The sequence below is a fragment of the Caretta caretta genome, chromosome 23, assembly GCF_965140235.1.
Source record: "Caretta caretta isolate rCarCar2 chromosome 23, rCarCar1.hap1, whole genome shotgun sequence".
In the NCBI taxonomy this organism is placed as follows: Eukaryota; Metazoa; Chordata; order Testudines; family Cheloniidae; genus Caretta; species Caretta caretta.
This window is the reverse complement of record NC_134228.1, coordinates 1,161,592-1,174,820: the sequence shown is the minus strand read 5'-3', so window position 1 is coordinate 1,174,820 and position 13,229 is coordinate 1,161,592. Positions and strand designations below refer to the sequence as shown.

General features: G+C 62.9%; 1 protein-coding gene across 2 annotated transcripts in view; it reads left to right on the top strand.

Annotated features, from left to right (window-relative positions):
- The window catches only part of SPTBN4 (spectrin beta, non-erythrocytic 4), a 74,039-nt gene that overhangs the window by 23,935 nt on the left and 36,875 nt on the right, over positions 1 to 13,229 (top strand). For both annotated transcript variants that reach the window (XM_048832867.2, XM_075122488.1), the window contains exons 12-17: positions 79 to 381; positions 2,612 to 2,762; positions 3,747 to 4,617; positions 5,049 to 5,186; positions 8,977 to 9,733; positions 12,259 to 12,461. In XM_048832867.2, coding sequence (XP_048688824.2) covers positions 79 to 381; positions 2,612 to 2,762; positions 3,747 to 4,617; positions 5,049 to 5,186; positions 8,977 to 9,733; positions 12,259 to 12,461 — 2,423 coding nt within the window. The remainder of the gene's footprint in view (positions 1 to 78; positions 382 to 2,611; positions 2,763 to 3,746; positions 4,618 to 5,048; positions 5,187 to 8,976; positions 9,734 to 12,258; positions 12,462 to 13,229) is intronic.

Below are 13,229 nucleotides of genomic sequence, written 5' to 3'. Positions count from 1 at the left end.
ATACGGGGCGAGAGGGACCTTTGCTCTGAGCCGGTCTGGCCGCTCCTGTGTTCTCTCTCACGCCCCCGCCGCCCCCAGGACAACTTTGGCTACGACCTGCCGGCGGCGGAGGCGGCCATGAAGAAGCATGAGGCCATTGAGGCGGACGTCTCGTCCTATGAGGAGCGCATCCAGGTGGTGGCGGAGCTGGCGATGGCCCTGGAGGCCGAGGGCTACTACGATGTGCGGCGCATCAGCGCCCAGAAGGGCAGCATCCTGCGCCAGTGGGGGCTGCTGACCGAGCTGGTGGGTGCCCGGCGGGCCCGCCTGGAGCAGAGCCTGGCTCTGCAGACCATCTTCCAGGACATGGTTTCCATGATCGGCTGGATGGAGGAGATGCAGGTGGGCAGGGAGTGGGGGGAAGCGGGGAGCCTGCTCATGGCCTGGAGGGGTTGGGCCCGGGTTAAACCAGTGCCCAGGACCCGGGGGAGCCAAGGCTCCTGTGTGAACTGGGGGGCCAAGTCCGCAGAGGCGGAGAGAGGCTGCTGTGGGCAGAGCTGCAGCGCGGGCTGGCAGCTGGGGCACCAGGCTGGGAACTGGGACCTTGGGCACGTCCCTCACCCTGGCTGGGCTCCCATTTCCCCCCACGGTCTGCTCAGACTGCGAGCTCGTGGGGCAGGCGCTGTTGGGGCCCCGATCCCAGCCTGTGTCTGTACAGCGCCCGGCGCGCCGGGGCCCCGATCCCACCCTGTGTCTGGGCAGCGCCCGGCGCGCCGGGGCCCCAATCCCAGCCTGTGTCTGGGCAGCGCCCGGCGCGCCGGGGCCCCGATCTCAGCCTGTGTCTGGGCAGCGCCCGGCGCGCCGGGGCCCCGATCCCAGCCTGTGTCTGTACAGCTCCCGGCGCGCCGGGGCCCCGATCCCAGCCTGTGTCTGGGCAGCGCCCGGCGCGATGGGGCCCCGATCCCAGCCTGTGTCTGTACAGTGCCCGGCGCGACGGGGCCCCGATCCCACCCTGTGTCTGGGCAGCGCCCGGCGCGCCGGGGCCCCGATCCCAGCCTGTGTCTGTACAGCGCCCGGCGCGACGGGGCCCCGATCCCACCCTGTGTTTGTGCAGCACCCGGGGCGCCGGGGCCCCAATCCCAGCCTGTGTCTGTACAGCGCCCGGCGCGCCGGGGCCCCGATCCCACCCTGTGTCTGTACAGCGCCCGGCGCGACGGGCCCCAATCCCAGCCTGTGTCTGTACAGCGCCCGGCGCGCCGGGGCCCCGATCCCAGCCTGTGTCTGGGCAGCGCCCGGCGCGCCGGGGCCCCGATCCCAGCTTGTGTCTGGGCAGCGCCCGGCGCGCCGGGGCCCCGATCCCAGCCTGTGTCTGTACAGCGCCCGGCGCGATGGGGCCCCGATCCCACCCTGTGTCTGGGCAGCGCCCGGCGCGCCGGGGCCCCGATCCCAGCCTGTGTCTGTACAGCGCCCGGCGCGCCGGGGCCCCAATCTCGGTTGGAGCCTCTGGGTGTGGCACTTGAGTCCCCACTTCAGGGAGGCTAGCTCCCCGGCTCCTCCCCTTCCACCCAAGCCTCTCCCCTGCTAGGGTTGCCATCTTTCTAATCGCACAAAACCGAACACCCCTGCCCCACCCCTTCTCCGAGGCCCTGCCCCCACTTGCTCCATCCCCCACCCTCGCTCACTTTCAGTGGGCTGGGGCAGGTTGTGGGGTGCGGGAGGGTGAGGGCTCCGGCTGGGGGTGCGGGCTCTGGGGTGGGGCCAGGGATGAGGGGTTTGGGGTGCAGGATGGGGCTCGGGGCTGGGTCAGGGGTTGGTTGTGAGGGGGGTTGCAGGGAGTGGGATCCGGGAGGGAATTTGGGTGCAGGAGGGGACTCCGGGCTGGGGTGTGGAAGGGAGTTCAGGGTCCCAGCAGTGCTTACTGCAGCTCCCAGGAAGTGGCTGCCAGGTCCTTGCAGCCCCCCGGCGTATGGGAGCTGCAGAGCCGGCACTGGGGGCGGGGGCCGCACGTGGTGCCTCCCTGGCTGCCCATGGGCCTAGGGGCTGCAGGGACCTGGCGGCCGGAGCCAGGGCAGGCGGGGAACCTGCCTTAGCCCCGGAGCCGCTGACCGGACTATTACCAGCGGTGCTGACCGGAGCCTCCAGGATCCCTTTTCGATCGGATGCCTGGCAACCCGAACCCTTGTCTTGCTGCTTCGGCCCCCGCCCACCAGAGCCCCAAGCCCCCCGTGGCCAGAGGAGCCCTGGCCCGCCCACCCCAGCTGCCCTGAGCCCCGGCCCCGCCAGATGACCTGCCCTAGCCACGCCAGCCACCCCGAGCCCCGACCCACCTGCTGCTAGTCCCAGGCCACTGGCCGGCCTGACCCCTGGCCACCAGCCCGAGCACTGGCCTGACCCCCGGGCCGCTGGCCAGCCCGAGTTACCCCTGGCTGCTGGCCGGCCAGAGTCCCCCCATCAGGCCCCTGGAAGAAGAGAATCGTGCCAGGCCAGTAACTTCCTGTGGGCGTTACGATAGGGCCTCGGGGCCCCGTGGTGCCAGGTGCTGTACGTAACAGAGAGGCTGCCCCGCCTGGGGTCGCTCGCAACTGGACGCCCGCCCAGCGGTGACGGCTTCGCCCGCCCTTGGTCCCGCCAGGCCCCGCTGCTGTCGAGGGAGGTGGGGAAGCACCTGCTGGAGGTGGAGGACCTGCTGCAGAAGCACGGCCTGCTGGAGGCTGACGTGGCGGCCCAGAGCGAGCGGGTGCAGGCTCTCAACCAGGCCGCCCTGAAGTTCTGCGAGCTGGAGGGTAAGTGCGGGCTGCGGCAGGGTCCCCTGACCCCTGCGGTGGGGCCGCCTGGCGGCGGGGGCTGCGCTTTGCGCCGGTCCGAACGGCAGCTTATCCCAGCCACTGGTCCCCTCGCCAGCGGTGCCCGGTGCCCGGACCTCGCTCAGGAGCGGAGCGTGGCTCCTGTAGCCGGCTGGGACATCTCCTAGCCCGCGCCCTCTGCAGAGAACGTGCAGGCCCAGGTGGGCTGAGATGGAGGTGGGGGGCCTGGGAGCCAGGACTCCTGGGTTCTCTGGGTCTCTAGCCAACAGGCCAGGCCCGGGGACTGAGTGCCCAAGGCACCGTGGGAGAGAGTCCTGTGCAAAGCCATGGGCACCCGGCTCCTGAACAAGATCTGGGGGCAGGCAGACAATTTTCAGAACAGACGAGGGCTGTACTGGGGAGGGGAGTTAGGTCTAGAGGGTTAGAGCAGGGGGGACTGGGAGCCAGGACTCCTGGGTTCTATTGCATCTCTGGGAGGGCAGTCAGACTGAGTGGTTAGAGCAGGGGGCTGGGAGCCAGGACTCCTGGGTTCTATTGCAGCTCTGGGAGGGCAGTCAGACTGAGTGGTTAGAGCAGGGGGCTGGGAGCCAGGACTCCTGGGTTCCAGCCCAGCTCTGGGAGGGCAGTCAGACTGAGTGGTTAGAGCAGGGGGCCGGGAGCCAGGACTCCTGGGTTCCAGCCCAGCTCTGGGAGGGCAGTCAGACTGAGTGGTTAGAGCAGGGGGGGCTGGGAGCCAGGACTCCTGGGTTCCAGCCCAGCTCTGGGAGGGCAGTCAGACTGAGTGGTTAGAGCAGGGGGCCGGGAGCCAGGACTCCTGGGTTCCAGCCCAGCTCTGGGAGGGCAGTCAGACTGAGTGGTTAGAGCAGGGGGCCGGGAGCCAGGACTCTGGTGACGCAGCTCTTCCACAGCAGCAATCAGCGGCTAAGAGCAGGGCCCAACGTCTCTCCTGTTCCCCTGCCCCAGGTTACCAGCCCTGCGACCCCCAGATCATCCGTAACCGCGTGACCCACGTGCAGACGTGCCTGGAGGAGCTGCGCCAGCAGGCGGCCCAGCGGCGCACGGAGCTGGAGGCCTCCCGCCACCTGTGGGCCTTCTTCCAGGAGCTGGAGGAGGCGGAGGCCTGGGTGCGGGAGAAGGAGCAGATCCTGGCCTCCAAGCCGTGCGGCAGGGACCTGAGCAGCGTCCTGCAGCTGAGCGGGCAGCACAAGCTGATGCTGGGGGAGCTGGGTGGGCGCCGGGCCCTGCTGCACCAGGCCGTGGAGAAGGGGGAGCAGCTGCTGGCCACCCAGCGCCCCGGCACGGCCCAGCTGGAGGAGAAGCTGCGGGAGGTGCAGCAGGGCTGGAAGAGGCTGGAGGAGGTGACGGGGACGCACCAGCAGAAGCTGCAGGAGGCCTTGAGCTTCTACCGGTTCAGCGCGGAGACGGACGACCTGCTGGCCTGGCTGCGGGACAGCTACCGCCTGGCCTCCAGCGACGACTTCGGGCACGACGAGTGCTCCAGCCGGGCGCTGCTCCGCAAGCAGGCGGCCGCGGCCCAGGAGCTGGAGCGGCACCGGGCGCCCGTCCTGGCCCTGCGCGCCCAGCTGGCCCGCCTGGCCGCCCCGCCCCGCCAGCTGCTGGGCGCGCAGATCCGCGTCGTGGAGGTGGAGCAGCTCTACGGGGAGGTGGCCGAGGTGGCCGTGCTGCGGCACCAGTGGCTGCAGGACGCCCTGGCCGTGCACTGCATGTTCGGCGAGGTCCGCGCCTGCGAGGGCTGGCTGGACGAGAAGGAGCAATGGCTCTCCGGCATGCACGCGCCCCAGGAGCTGGAGGACGTGGAAGTGGTGAAGCACAGGTCTGGCTCGCGGGTCTGTTCCCTGCTGGGGCCGAGAGCCGGGGGGCTGGGGGCCAGGACGCCTGGGTTCCGTTCCCAGCTCTGGGAGGAAAGGCTGGGGGCCAGGACGCCTGGGTTCCATTCCCAGCTCTGGGAGGAAAGGCTGGGGGCCAGGACGCCTGGGTTCCGTTTCTAGTTATGGGGGGAAGAGGGGTCTAGTGGTTAGAGCCGGGGGGGGGAGCTGGGGCTGGGAACCAGGGCTCCTGGGTTCTATCCCAACTCTGGGAGAGGAGTGGGGCCTAGTGGCTAGAGCAGGGGGCTGGGAGCCAGGACGCCTGGGTTCCATTCCCAGCTCTGGGAGGAGGGGGAAAGGGTGGGGAGCCAGGACGCCGGGGTTCTGAATGCCCCGTACGATTCTGTTCTATCCACGAGCCCCTGTGCGCCTTGGGCAGGTTTGAGAGCCTGGACCAGGAGATGAGCAGCGTGATGGGGCGCATCCTGGACGTGAACGAGACGGTGCAGCAGCTGGTGGAGGGCGGCCACCCCAGCGCGTCCGAGGTGCAGTCCTGTCGGGACCACCTGAACAGCAGGTACGTGGGGCCGGGGCAGCCTGCGCTCTGCGGGCCTTGGGGGAGGCTTCGGAAGGGGGGCCTCAGGATCAGAGGCGGGGCTGGGTTCAATTCCCGGCTCTCTGGGTCTCCACGTTGTTATACAGACAAAACTGCACAGGATCGTTTCAGGGGACAAGACAAGATGTCACATTTATTATAATAACACAATGTAAATACACACACACAATGTACACACACTGTTCTGCAGCTGCTAGATAGTTACCAGTCCTGAATGTAGCTCGAGTTCGTGGCGTAGGTTCGTGGCTTGTGGCGGCGAACTGGCCAGGAAAGCCGGGCTCAAGGAAGGGCTGGGTCTCTGTTGGGCATGCACCGATGCCCTTCCATGTTGGCAGCAGAATTAATAATTTTATTAAGATAATGTTGAAGTAAAAAGAAAACGGCACAGAGTTTAGGCATAGAAGTTTCTGGTTATCAGGGAATAAGGTACAGATTATCAAGGGGTGCGAAATTCGGTTTAGGAGCGGATGGCATAAGGAATACATAATCTGCCATCTCCCCGATTGGTGGTGAAAGTTTAACGGGACAAAGTACAGACATTGAGCGATGGGAGCGATGTAATGGCTATGTTCAGGTGTGGAGTAGAATGAGCGGATACGAGGATGAGGATGGATCGACCCTCATTGGGTGGGATTTAATGTTCAGTGAGTTTATGGTTCCAGTTCATATGGTATTACCCTCCAAAGTCGTGAGGCAGCAGGGAGGGGGGAGGGTTGACCTGGGAATGTGGCAGGGGAGTTTCAATGGGAGACCTGAGAGCCTGTCACCTGAGCTGGGGGGGGAGGTGGAGGTGACACCTCTGCCCAGGAATGTGGACAGAGGCTGCAGGAGGGGGCCTGCTGGGGGGGTTTAGTTTCAGTTTGGGGCTGGGTGGAGGGACACAGGGAACCCCAGGGCTGGGGTCTAAGCTCCCTGCTCCCCCAGAAGGACGTGATTGAGGGGTCCGGGTTGTACCCACAAGCTCTGTTGTGGACTGTGTTCCTGTTGTCCAATAAACCTTCCATTTTACTGGCTGGCTGAGAGTCTCAGTGAATCCCAGGAAGAGGGGTGCAGGGCCTGCACTCCCCCACACTCCGGGACAGTCTTCCATCTCCCCCATCCTGTTTGTAGGCTTTAGTTTGAATCCAGAGTCTACAGGTCTTGCTGTGTCAGGCTGCTCTGGGTCCGGAGTGAGTGATCACCCATCACTTGCAGACCTGACTTTCAGCCTGGGACCTGGCTTTGATGATTCTTCAATTGTACTTCTGTTCTTTTCTTTTGAGGGTGGACTCTTCTCGCTTTGTCAGGGCTGTTGTCTGCATCTTCAGCCCTTGGTGTTTACACTTCATTTTATCAGGACCGGCTGGGGCTGGAGGTTGAGTCCATCATCCATCCATCCCTCATTCCCGCATCGAAACTACACTCATCAGGTTACAGCAGGGTTTAGCGAAAATGAAGTGAGCGTTGTACAGTGGAGTTTGGGTTACACCATGGCCACGTGTAAGGAACGGCAAACAGGGAGCAGACGTTCCCATGTTGAGGCCGTGCAAGTTTCAGTGATTTAAGCAGCAATTGGATTGAAAATGAAACTCAATTAGCCGGTTCTTGGGGTACCTGGTTTTATGAATGGATGTAGTTTCATTCATAAAACTTTACTTATGAAGTTATGTTAATAAAGTGAACAATTAAAAACAATTTCATGGATCAGTTCTACGGCGTGCGTCCGGGCCACGTCTGTAACACACGGCTAATGGCCCTGCCCATGGCCGGAGATCGACGGGCACCTGGCCTGGGGGCTTGGGGCTTGTCCGCTCTGTTCGCTGGGTAACCCGCTGCCCAGTTCCCTGGCCCAGAGACCACAGGGTCGGTGGGTGGGAGCCAGGAGCGTGCCAAGGGCCCGTGTGCAGCATGGGCTAGACCTGGGAGTGCCAGGCAGCTGAGACGGGGTCTGTCCGTCTGCCCGGGGACATGGTGCTGCTTTGCGGGTGTATTGAACACCTCCAGCCGCCCTCCCGCCCACCCGCTCCTCCTCCCTGGCGCACGGCTGGCTCCGGCTGGCTCATTTTCCATGGGACTCAACAGGGCCGTGTGTCTGGGTCCCAGCAGCATCGGGAACCGCTCCAACGGCTTTTCATGGGCCCCCTGAGGGGCCTGCTTAGGGGTTCACACTGGCAGCTCTAGGGTCCCCGAGGGCGGGGGTAGGAGAGGAAATGCTGGCAGAACAGCTGTGATCACGGGGCCCTTCCAGTGCTTCACCACCCTCCTAGTGAAATAGCGTTTCCTACCGAGACCTCCCCCACTGCAACGTGGGACCATTGCTCCTCGGTGGCTTGGGCTCCGTCGGGAGGCATCTCCTGAGGGGGCTGATTGGCAGAAATTGCTGAGCACTGAGAGTGGCGCCCAGCATCCCTGGCATGTCGGCCCCGGCCCCTCGTGCTGGGCGCTGAACACGGAGGCTGCAGGAGTTGAGGTCGCTGGAAACGCAGGGCTGTGTCTCCTGCCGTTTGCCTGAGGCACGTGTAATGGTGCCCGCAGCCCCTGGCTGCCGTGCGGGGGTCCAGCTCTGGGCCTCAACGCCACAGCCCCTTTGTCTGGGCTAATGGCCCCGGTCTGGTACCACAGAGGTGACTCGTAAGCCGCGCTCGGGACACAGCCACTAGAGGGAGACGGAGCCGTGCCGTGGCAAGGAACGCACACGCACCCCCCACACCCTCCTTCCCGCACCCCCTGTCCAGGAGACCGCGGTCCGGATCTGAAGCCCGCTGAGATCAAGCCACGGAGTAGAGCTGGGCGAACATTCCTCGTTCCCAAACCGGGTTTTACATGAAAATTGGCTTTAAAAAAAAAATCCAAAACCCCCCAGAAAACATTGTTTTGTCCAAAATTGTCTGTTTCAATGAAAAATGTTCTTGGAAAGTGACCAAAGCAGTCGATTTTTTCCCGTTTTTATCCGCATTTGTTAACTGCCTCCGTCCTGTTCTCTCTGGCTTGGCATTTGACAATGACGCTGCACATTTACCAGCTTCCTGTCTACGGCCCCACCTCGGCTGCACCCGGCAACCTGCCCGTCGGCCTGGGCACTCCTGGGAGGCAGGCAGTGCTATTACCCTGGCACAGCTGGGAAACTGAGGCACAGCATGACACAGGCCACTACACGCTTACATCGGTGTGACGAGCTCACTCGGGGGTGTAGGAAATCCACCCCCTTGAGCCAGGCGGTTATGCCAACCGAAGCCCCAGGCTGGCCAGCACTGTGTAGCTGGAAGGGCTTCTCCCGCGACCCAGCTCCTCTCTCGGGGAGGTGGATTAGCTCCACACCACGGCAAGACAGCCCAGCTCCTCGGCCCAGTGGGAGCAAAGGCCGAAACACTCTGAGCATCTGGGCCCCAGGGCTCCTGGAGCCGAGCAGGGAATTGCCGCGGGGTCTCCGAGGTCCCAGACGAGAGCCCTCACCACCGGGCCGGGCCGTCCTCCTTCCCCAGCCGGCTGCATCTCTGCCAGCCCCCAGCACGCAAAGCTCGTGGGTCAGGAGATTGGTTTGCGTATCAGGGGATGTATTGTTTTCAGATGAATTCCTGTTGGGGTTCGTTTGCTGCCTGGTGTTTTTAGCCTTTCCCAGCTTTTCTCCACAGCCGCCGGGGTTGAACCGGCCTTGGCTCCGGGGGGTGGTTTGGAAGGCGAGCCGAGCGTCTCCGGCGTGCGGGGAAGGGCCTGTGCCACATGGCCGTGCCCAAGCCGCTGATGGGCTTTTCTCTGTGTCTGGCGAGCCCAGGTGGAACCGGGTGGTGGAGCTGGTGGAGCAGAGGAAGGACCATCTCAGCTCCGTCCTGAGGATCCAGAACTACCTGCTGGAGTGCACCGAGATCAAGGCGCAGATCCGGGAGAAGCGCCGCGCCGTGGAGGCCAGCCAGTGCAGCTCCGGCGACCTGGGTGGCGTCCTGGCCTTGCAGCGCAAGCTCTCCACCATGGAGGCTGCCCTGGTGGTGCTGGAACCCAAGCTCCTCGAGCTGCAGCAGGAGGGGGAAGCCTTGGCCACCTCCCACCCGGCCCATGCGCTGGCCGTCCTGCTGCACTTCGAGGAGATCAGTGAGGAGTGGGAGGCCTTGAAGAGCACCCTGCAGGGCTGCGAGGACTCGCTCTCCGTGGCCCGCCGGCTGCAGCAGTTCATCCAGGACCTGGACAACTTCCTGACCTGGCTGGTGAAGACTCAGGCAGCTGTGGCCTCGGAAGAACTTCCCAGCAACCTGGCGGGGGCGGAGCGGCTGCTGAGCCAGCACGTGGCCCTCAAGGAGGAGATTGACCGCTACGAGGAGGACTACACCACGATCCAGGAGGCCAGCGACCTGCTGGCCCTGGAAGAGGCCGACGTCCCCTGCCTCTCGCTCCAGCACTGGCTGCAGAAGCTGGACGTGGGCTGGAACAAGCTGCTGCAGATGTGGGAGAGCCGGCGGGTGGCGCTGGTCCAGGCCCACGTCTTCCACCTGTTCCTGAGGGACGTGCAGCAGGCCGAGGCGTGTCTGTACAACCAGGTAACGGGGCGGGGCTGCTCGGCAGGGTGCGTCGCCGCGGGGCATTGCAGGGCGACGGCTAATCACCCATGGCTCATGCATTGCTATTGTCCAGGACGAACTGCTGGTTATATCTGTGAGCGATGGATGGCATTTGTTAAGTATCAATGGCTCCTTATTAATGGAGATGACTGGCCAATGATTGCTAAATCCTGCAAGGTTATTAATATTTGGTAATTATTTGCTACGTATTAATTGCCATTGGCCAAGAATTAATTTGCAGTGATTGCAGTTAGCTAAGTTACTTACTGAGCTTTACTATTAATCAGTATTAAGTATTTGCTAATTATTAATTGATATCTCTTTGGCTAGTTATTACTTCATATCAGTTGCTCATATATTGTCTTTGCAAACTATTCGTATCTGCTAAGAATGAATTGCTAATTACTGATTTTTGGTAATTGGCTATTTCTAAATATTGTTAATTTATTGATCGTTGCTAACTATTTGGTATCTAAGTATTCATTGCTAATAATTAAATGGTATTTGATAATTATTGGATTTTGCCATGTATTAACTGCTAATAATTTTTGCTATTTGATAATTATTAATTGGTATATGCTAGATATTGCTCACTATTCATTAGCATTTGGTAATTAGCAATACATTTATTTGCAAATTATCAAATACCAATGAGTAATTAATACTTAACAAATACCACTAGCTAGCTAATGGCATTACATAGAAAACAATACTGATCAAACTGCTAGTTATTCCTAAATACGAATGGCTAATTCATTGCTGGTCACTATTTGGCGTCTGTTACGGCTGAGTCGCTCCCCGGGTTCCCAGCTGGGCTCTAAAGCCCGATTACGCGCACCCCGGCGCCGGAGAAAGGCTAGAAGCTGCATTAGCTGGGTTCGAGTGGGATGATTTGTCGGCCGGTTGTTGAGCTGGGACACGGATCATCAAACTGGCCCCTTAGTGCACGAAATCTGAACAGGGTGGGCTCCTGCCCCAAGGGCCCTGTTCCCACCGCTCCCCACCACCCCCTTTCTTCCCAGCCCAGAGTATCCAGGACAGCAGGAAATGGAGCCCCAGGCTCTGGGGGGGATTGGGAATAAACGCTGGCTAAAATGGGGGCTCAATCCTGTCAGAGGAGCAACCGGCAGCCCAGAAACTGGGGAGTCAGGGCCTGTAGTGAGGACCCAGTTCAGGAAAGCACTTGTGAGTTATGGTGAGTATTATGGGAGCACCCAGAGGCTACAACCGAGATCAGGGCCCCGTCGCGCCAGGCGCTACCCAGACCCCGACCAAGATCAGGGCCCCGTCACGCCAGGCGCTGCCCAGACCCCAGCCAAGATCAGGGCCCCGTCAAGCTGGGCGCTGCCCAGACAGAGTGAGAGACCTGTGTTGTCCTAAAGGGCTTCCAGTCTAAATAGGCCAGGAGTGGGAGGGGAAACTGAGGCCCAGAGAGGGAAAGGACTTGCCCAAGGTCAGCCATCAGGGCAGTGGCGGAGCTGAGCACAGAACCCAGGTCTCCTGACTCCCCTGAAAGAAGCTGCACAACTCTGAGCCTGTGAGCAAGTCCCACTGACGGCCGGGGGGCTGCGTAAGGGCTCTGTGTGTCCTGCATCCCCCAGCCGTCAGCCAGCTCCCAGCCTCCCAGGAGCGGGGGGGAAGAGGAGGCCCTAGCTGGAGCCAGTCGGGGGCAGTTATGTCAGTGCCCCGTGCCCTCGCCTCCTGCTCCAGGTGTCGCTCCGGGCAGGCCAGGCAGACGGTTACTGGGAGGAAGCTCTGCTCCGGGATGGTTGCAGGGCCGGCTCCAACAGAGCTGGCTGCAGACAAGGCCAGGGGAATCCCTGCGGAGAGGGAGCTGCTCTTCTGGGGCAGCGCCTGGGGCTGAGGGCATCAGCTGGGACCTAGGCTCGGGGACCCGCGCGGGTCTCTGCGGGTTCCCCGTCTCTGGCCCCCCTGCGGTGCCCAGCATGAGGGGCTTGACCCAAAGCCCACAGGCTTGGAGCCAGGCCTGAGCCCAGGGGAGCGGCTCTGCTCCTCCGCTCAGGCTGGCAACGGGGGAGCTGGCATTTGCCGTGGCCTGCGTCCAACTGACGCCAACGCAGAGCGACGGCTGCCAGGCGCCTCTGAGCGCAGCTGCCTGGCAGTGGGGCCGCTGTGCGCATGGCCCCAAACATGGCGGAGAAGGAAAGATGGGGAGGGATTTTCTATCCCTGGCTCGGGGAGTGGGTGGGGACTAGTGGTTAGAGCAGGGGTCTGGGAGCCAGGACTCCTGGGTTCTACCCCCAGGTCTGGGAGGGGAGTGGGATCTAGTGGTTATACCGGGGAGAGGGGGATGCTGGGCACCAGGACTCTCTTCCCAGCTTTACCCCATGACCTGCTGGGTGACCCCAGGCACGTGGCTTCCCCCTCTGTGCCTCAGTTTCCTCCCACCACGGGGGGCCGGTGGGGGGAGTGTGTGGTCGGGGGGAGGTTTGCAGGCTGCCCAAGCGCTGAGTGTTAACCCCTGCCCTCCCGCTCCCCCCCAGGAGTCCACCCTGGCCCACGCGGAGCTCCCCACCACGGTGGAGGCGGTGGAGAAGGCCATCAAGAAGCACAAGGATTTCGTAACCACCATGGAGCTGAGCATGCCGAGGACGACGCTGGCCCTGCAGGCCGGGGAGAGCCTGGTGCGCCAGGGCAGCCCCTACAGCGAGCGCGCCCAGGAGGAGATGGCAGAGCTCAGAGCCAAGTAGGCCCCACGCAGCGCCTGGCACGTGCCCCTTCCCGGCCCGAGCCACCTGGCTGTCCCCTCCAGCTGGGCCGCGACTTCCCCAGGGGGCTGCTTCTGGGGGATTGCCCCCCCCGGGCCAAGTGCTGCTTAGCCCCCCCGTGACCCCGCCGGGCCCAGGCTCCGGCCAGCCCCTGTCCCACCCACGCACCAGAGACCCGGGTTCAGTCCCCCACTGCACCACGGACTCCGCCGTGACCTCTCACAAGCTCCCTGAGGGGTTCGGGACCAGAGCCCCTCGAAATCGGTGGGGGTCAGGTACGAGCGCCCCTGGGCCCGGGTCTCTCCGTGTCCCCCGGGCAATGGGCAGAACAGTGCCACATGGGCGGAGGGAGGAGACGTCCCTTCGGGACTGGGAGGCGCCCAGAGGCTGCGTTGATGGGGGTACAGGTGCCCCGATGGATCCAGGAGCCGGTTCCTGCGTGTGGGGGGTGCTGGGGAACCCTGACGTTTGAGATGAAAGGCCCTGGGCTGCCAATGAAGTGCTTCTCTCCCCTCCGTGCGGTGGGTCGGGTCGGCAGCTGCCACCCCCGCGTCTCCGTTCCCCTTGACCTCTCCAGGCCAGGTGTCCCTCCCGCTAATCTCCTTCCACCCTCGATTACAGTGGAATCGTCAGGATATTTATCCGCGCCCACCGGCTAGAGCCACTGTTGTGGGGTGCATTTGTAACGAATAACGAGGCCCGGGGTTAATTGAATCGTTTGCCTTGGCCTGGGCATCGGTCGTCTG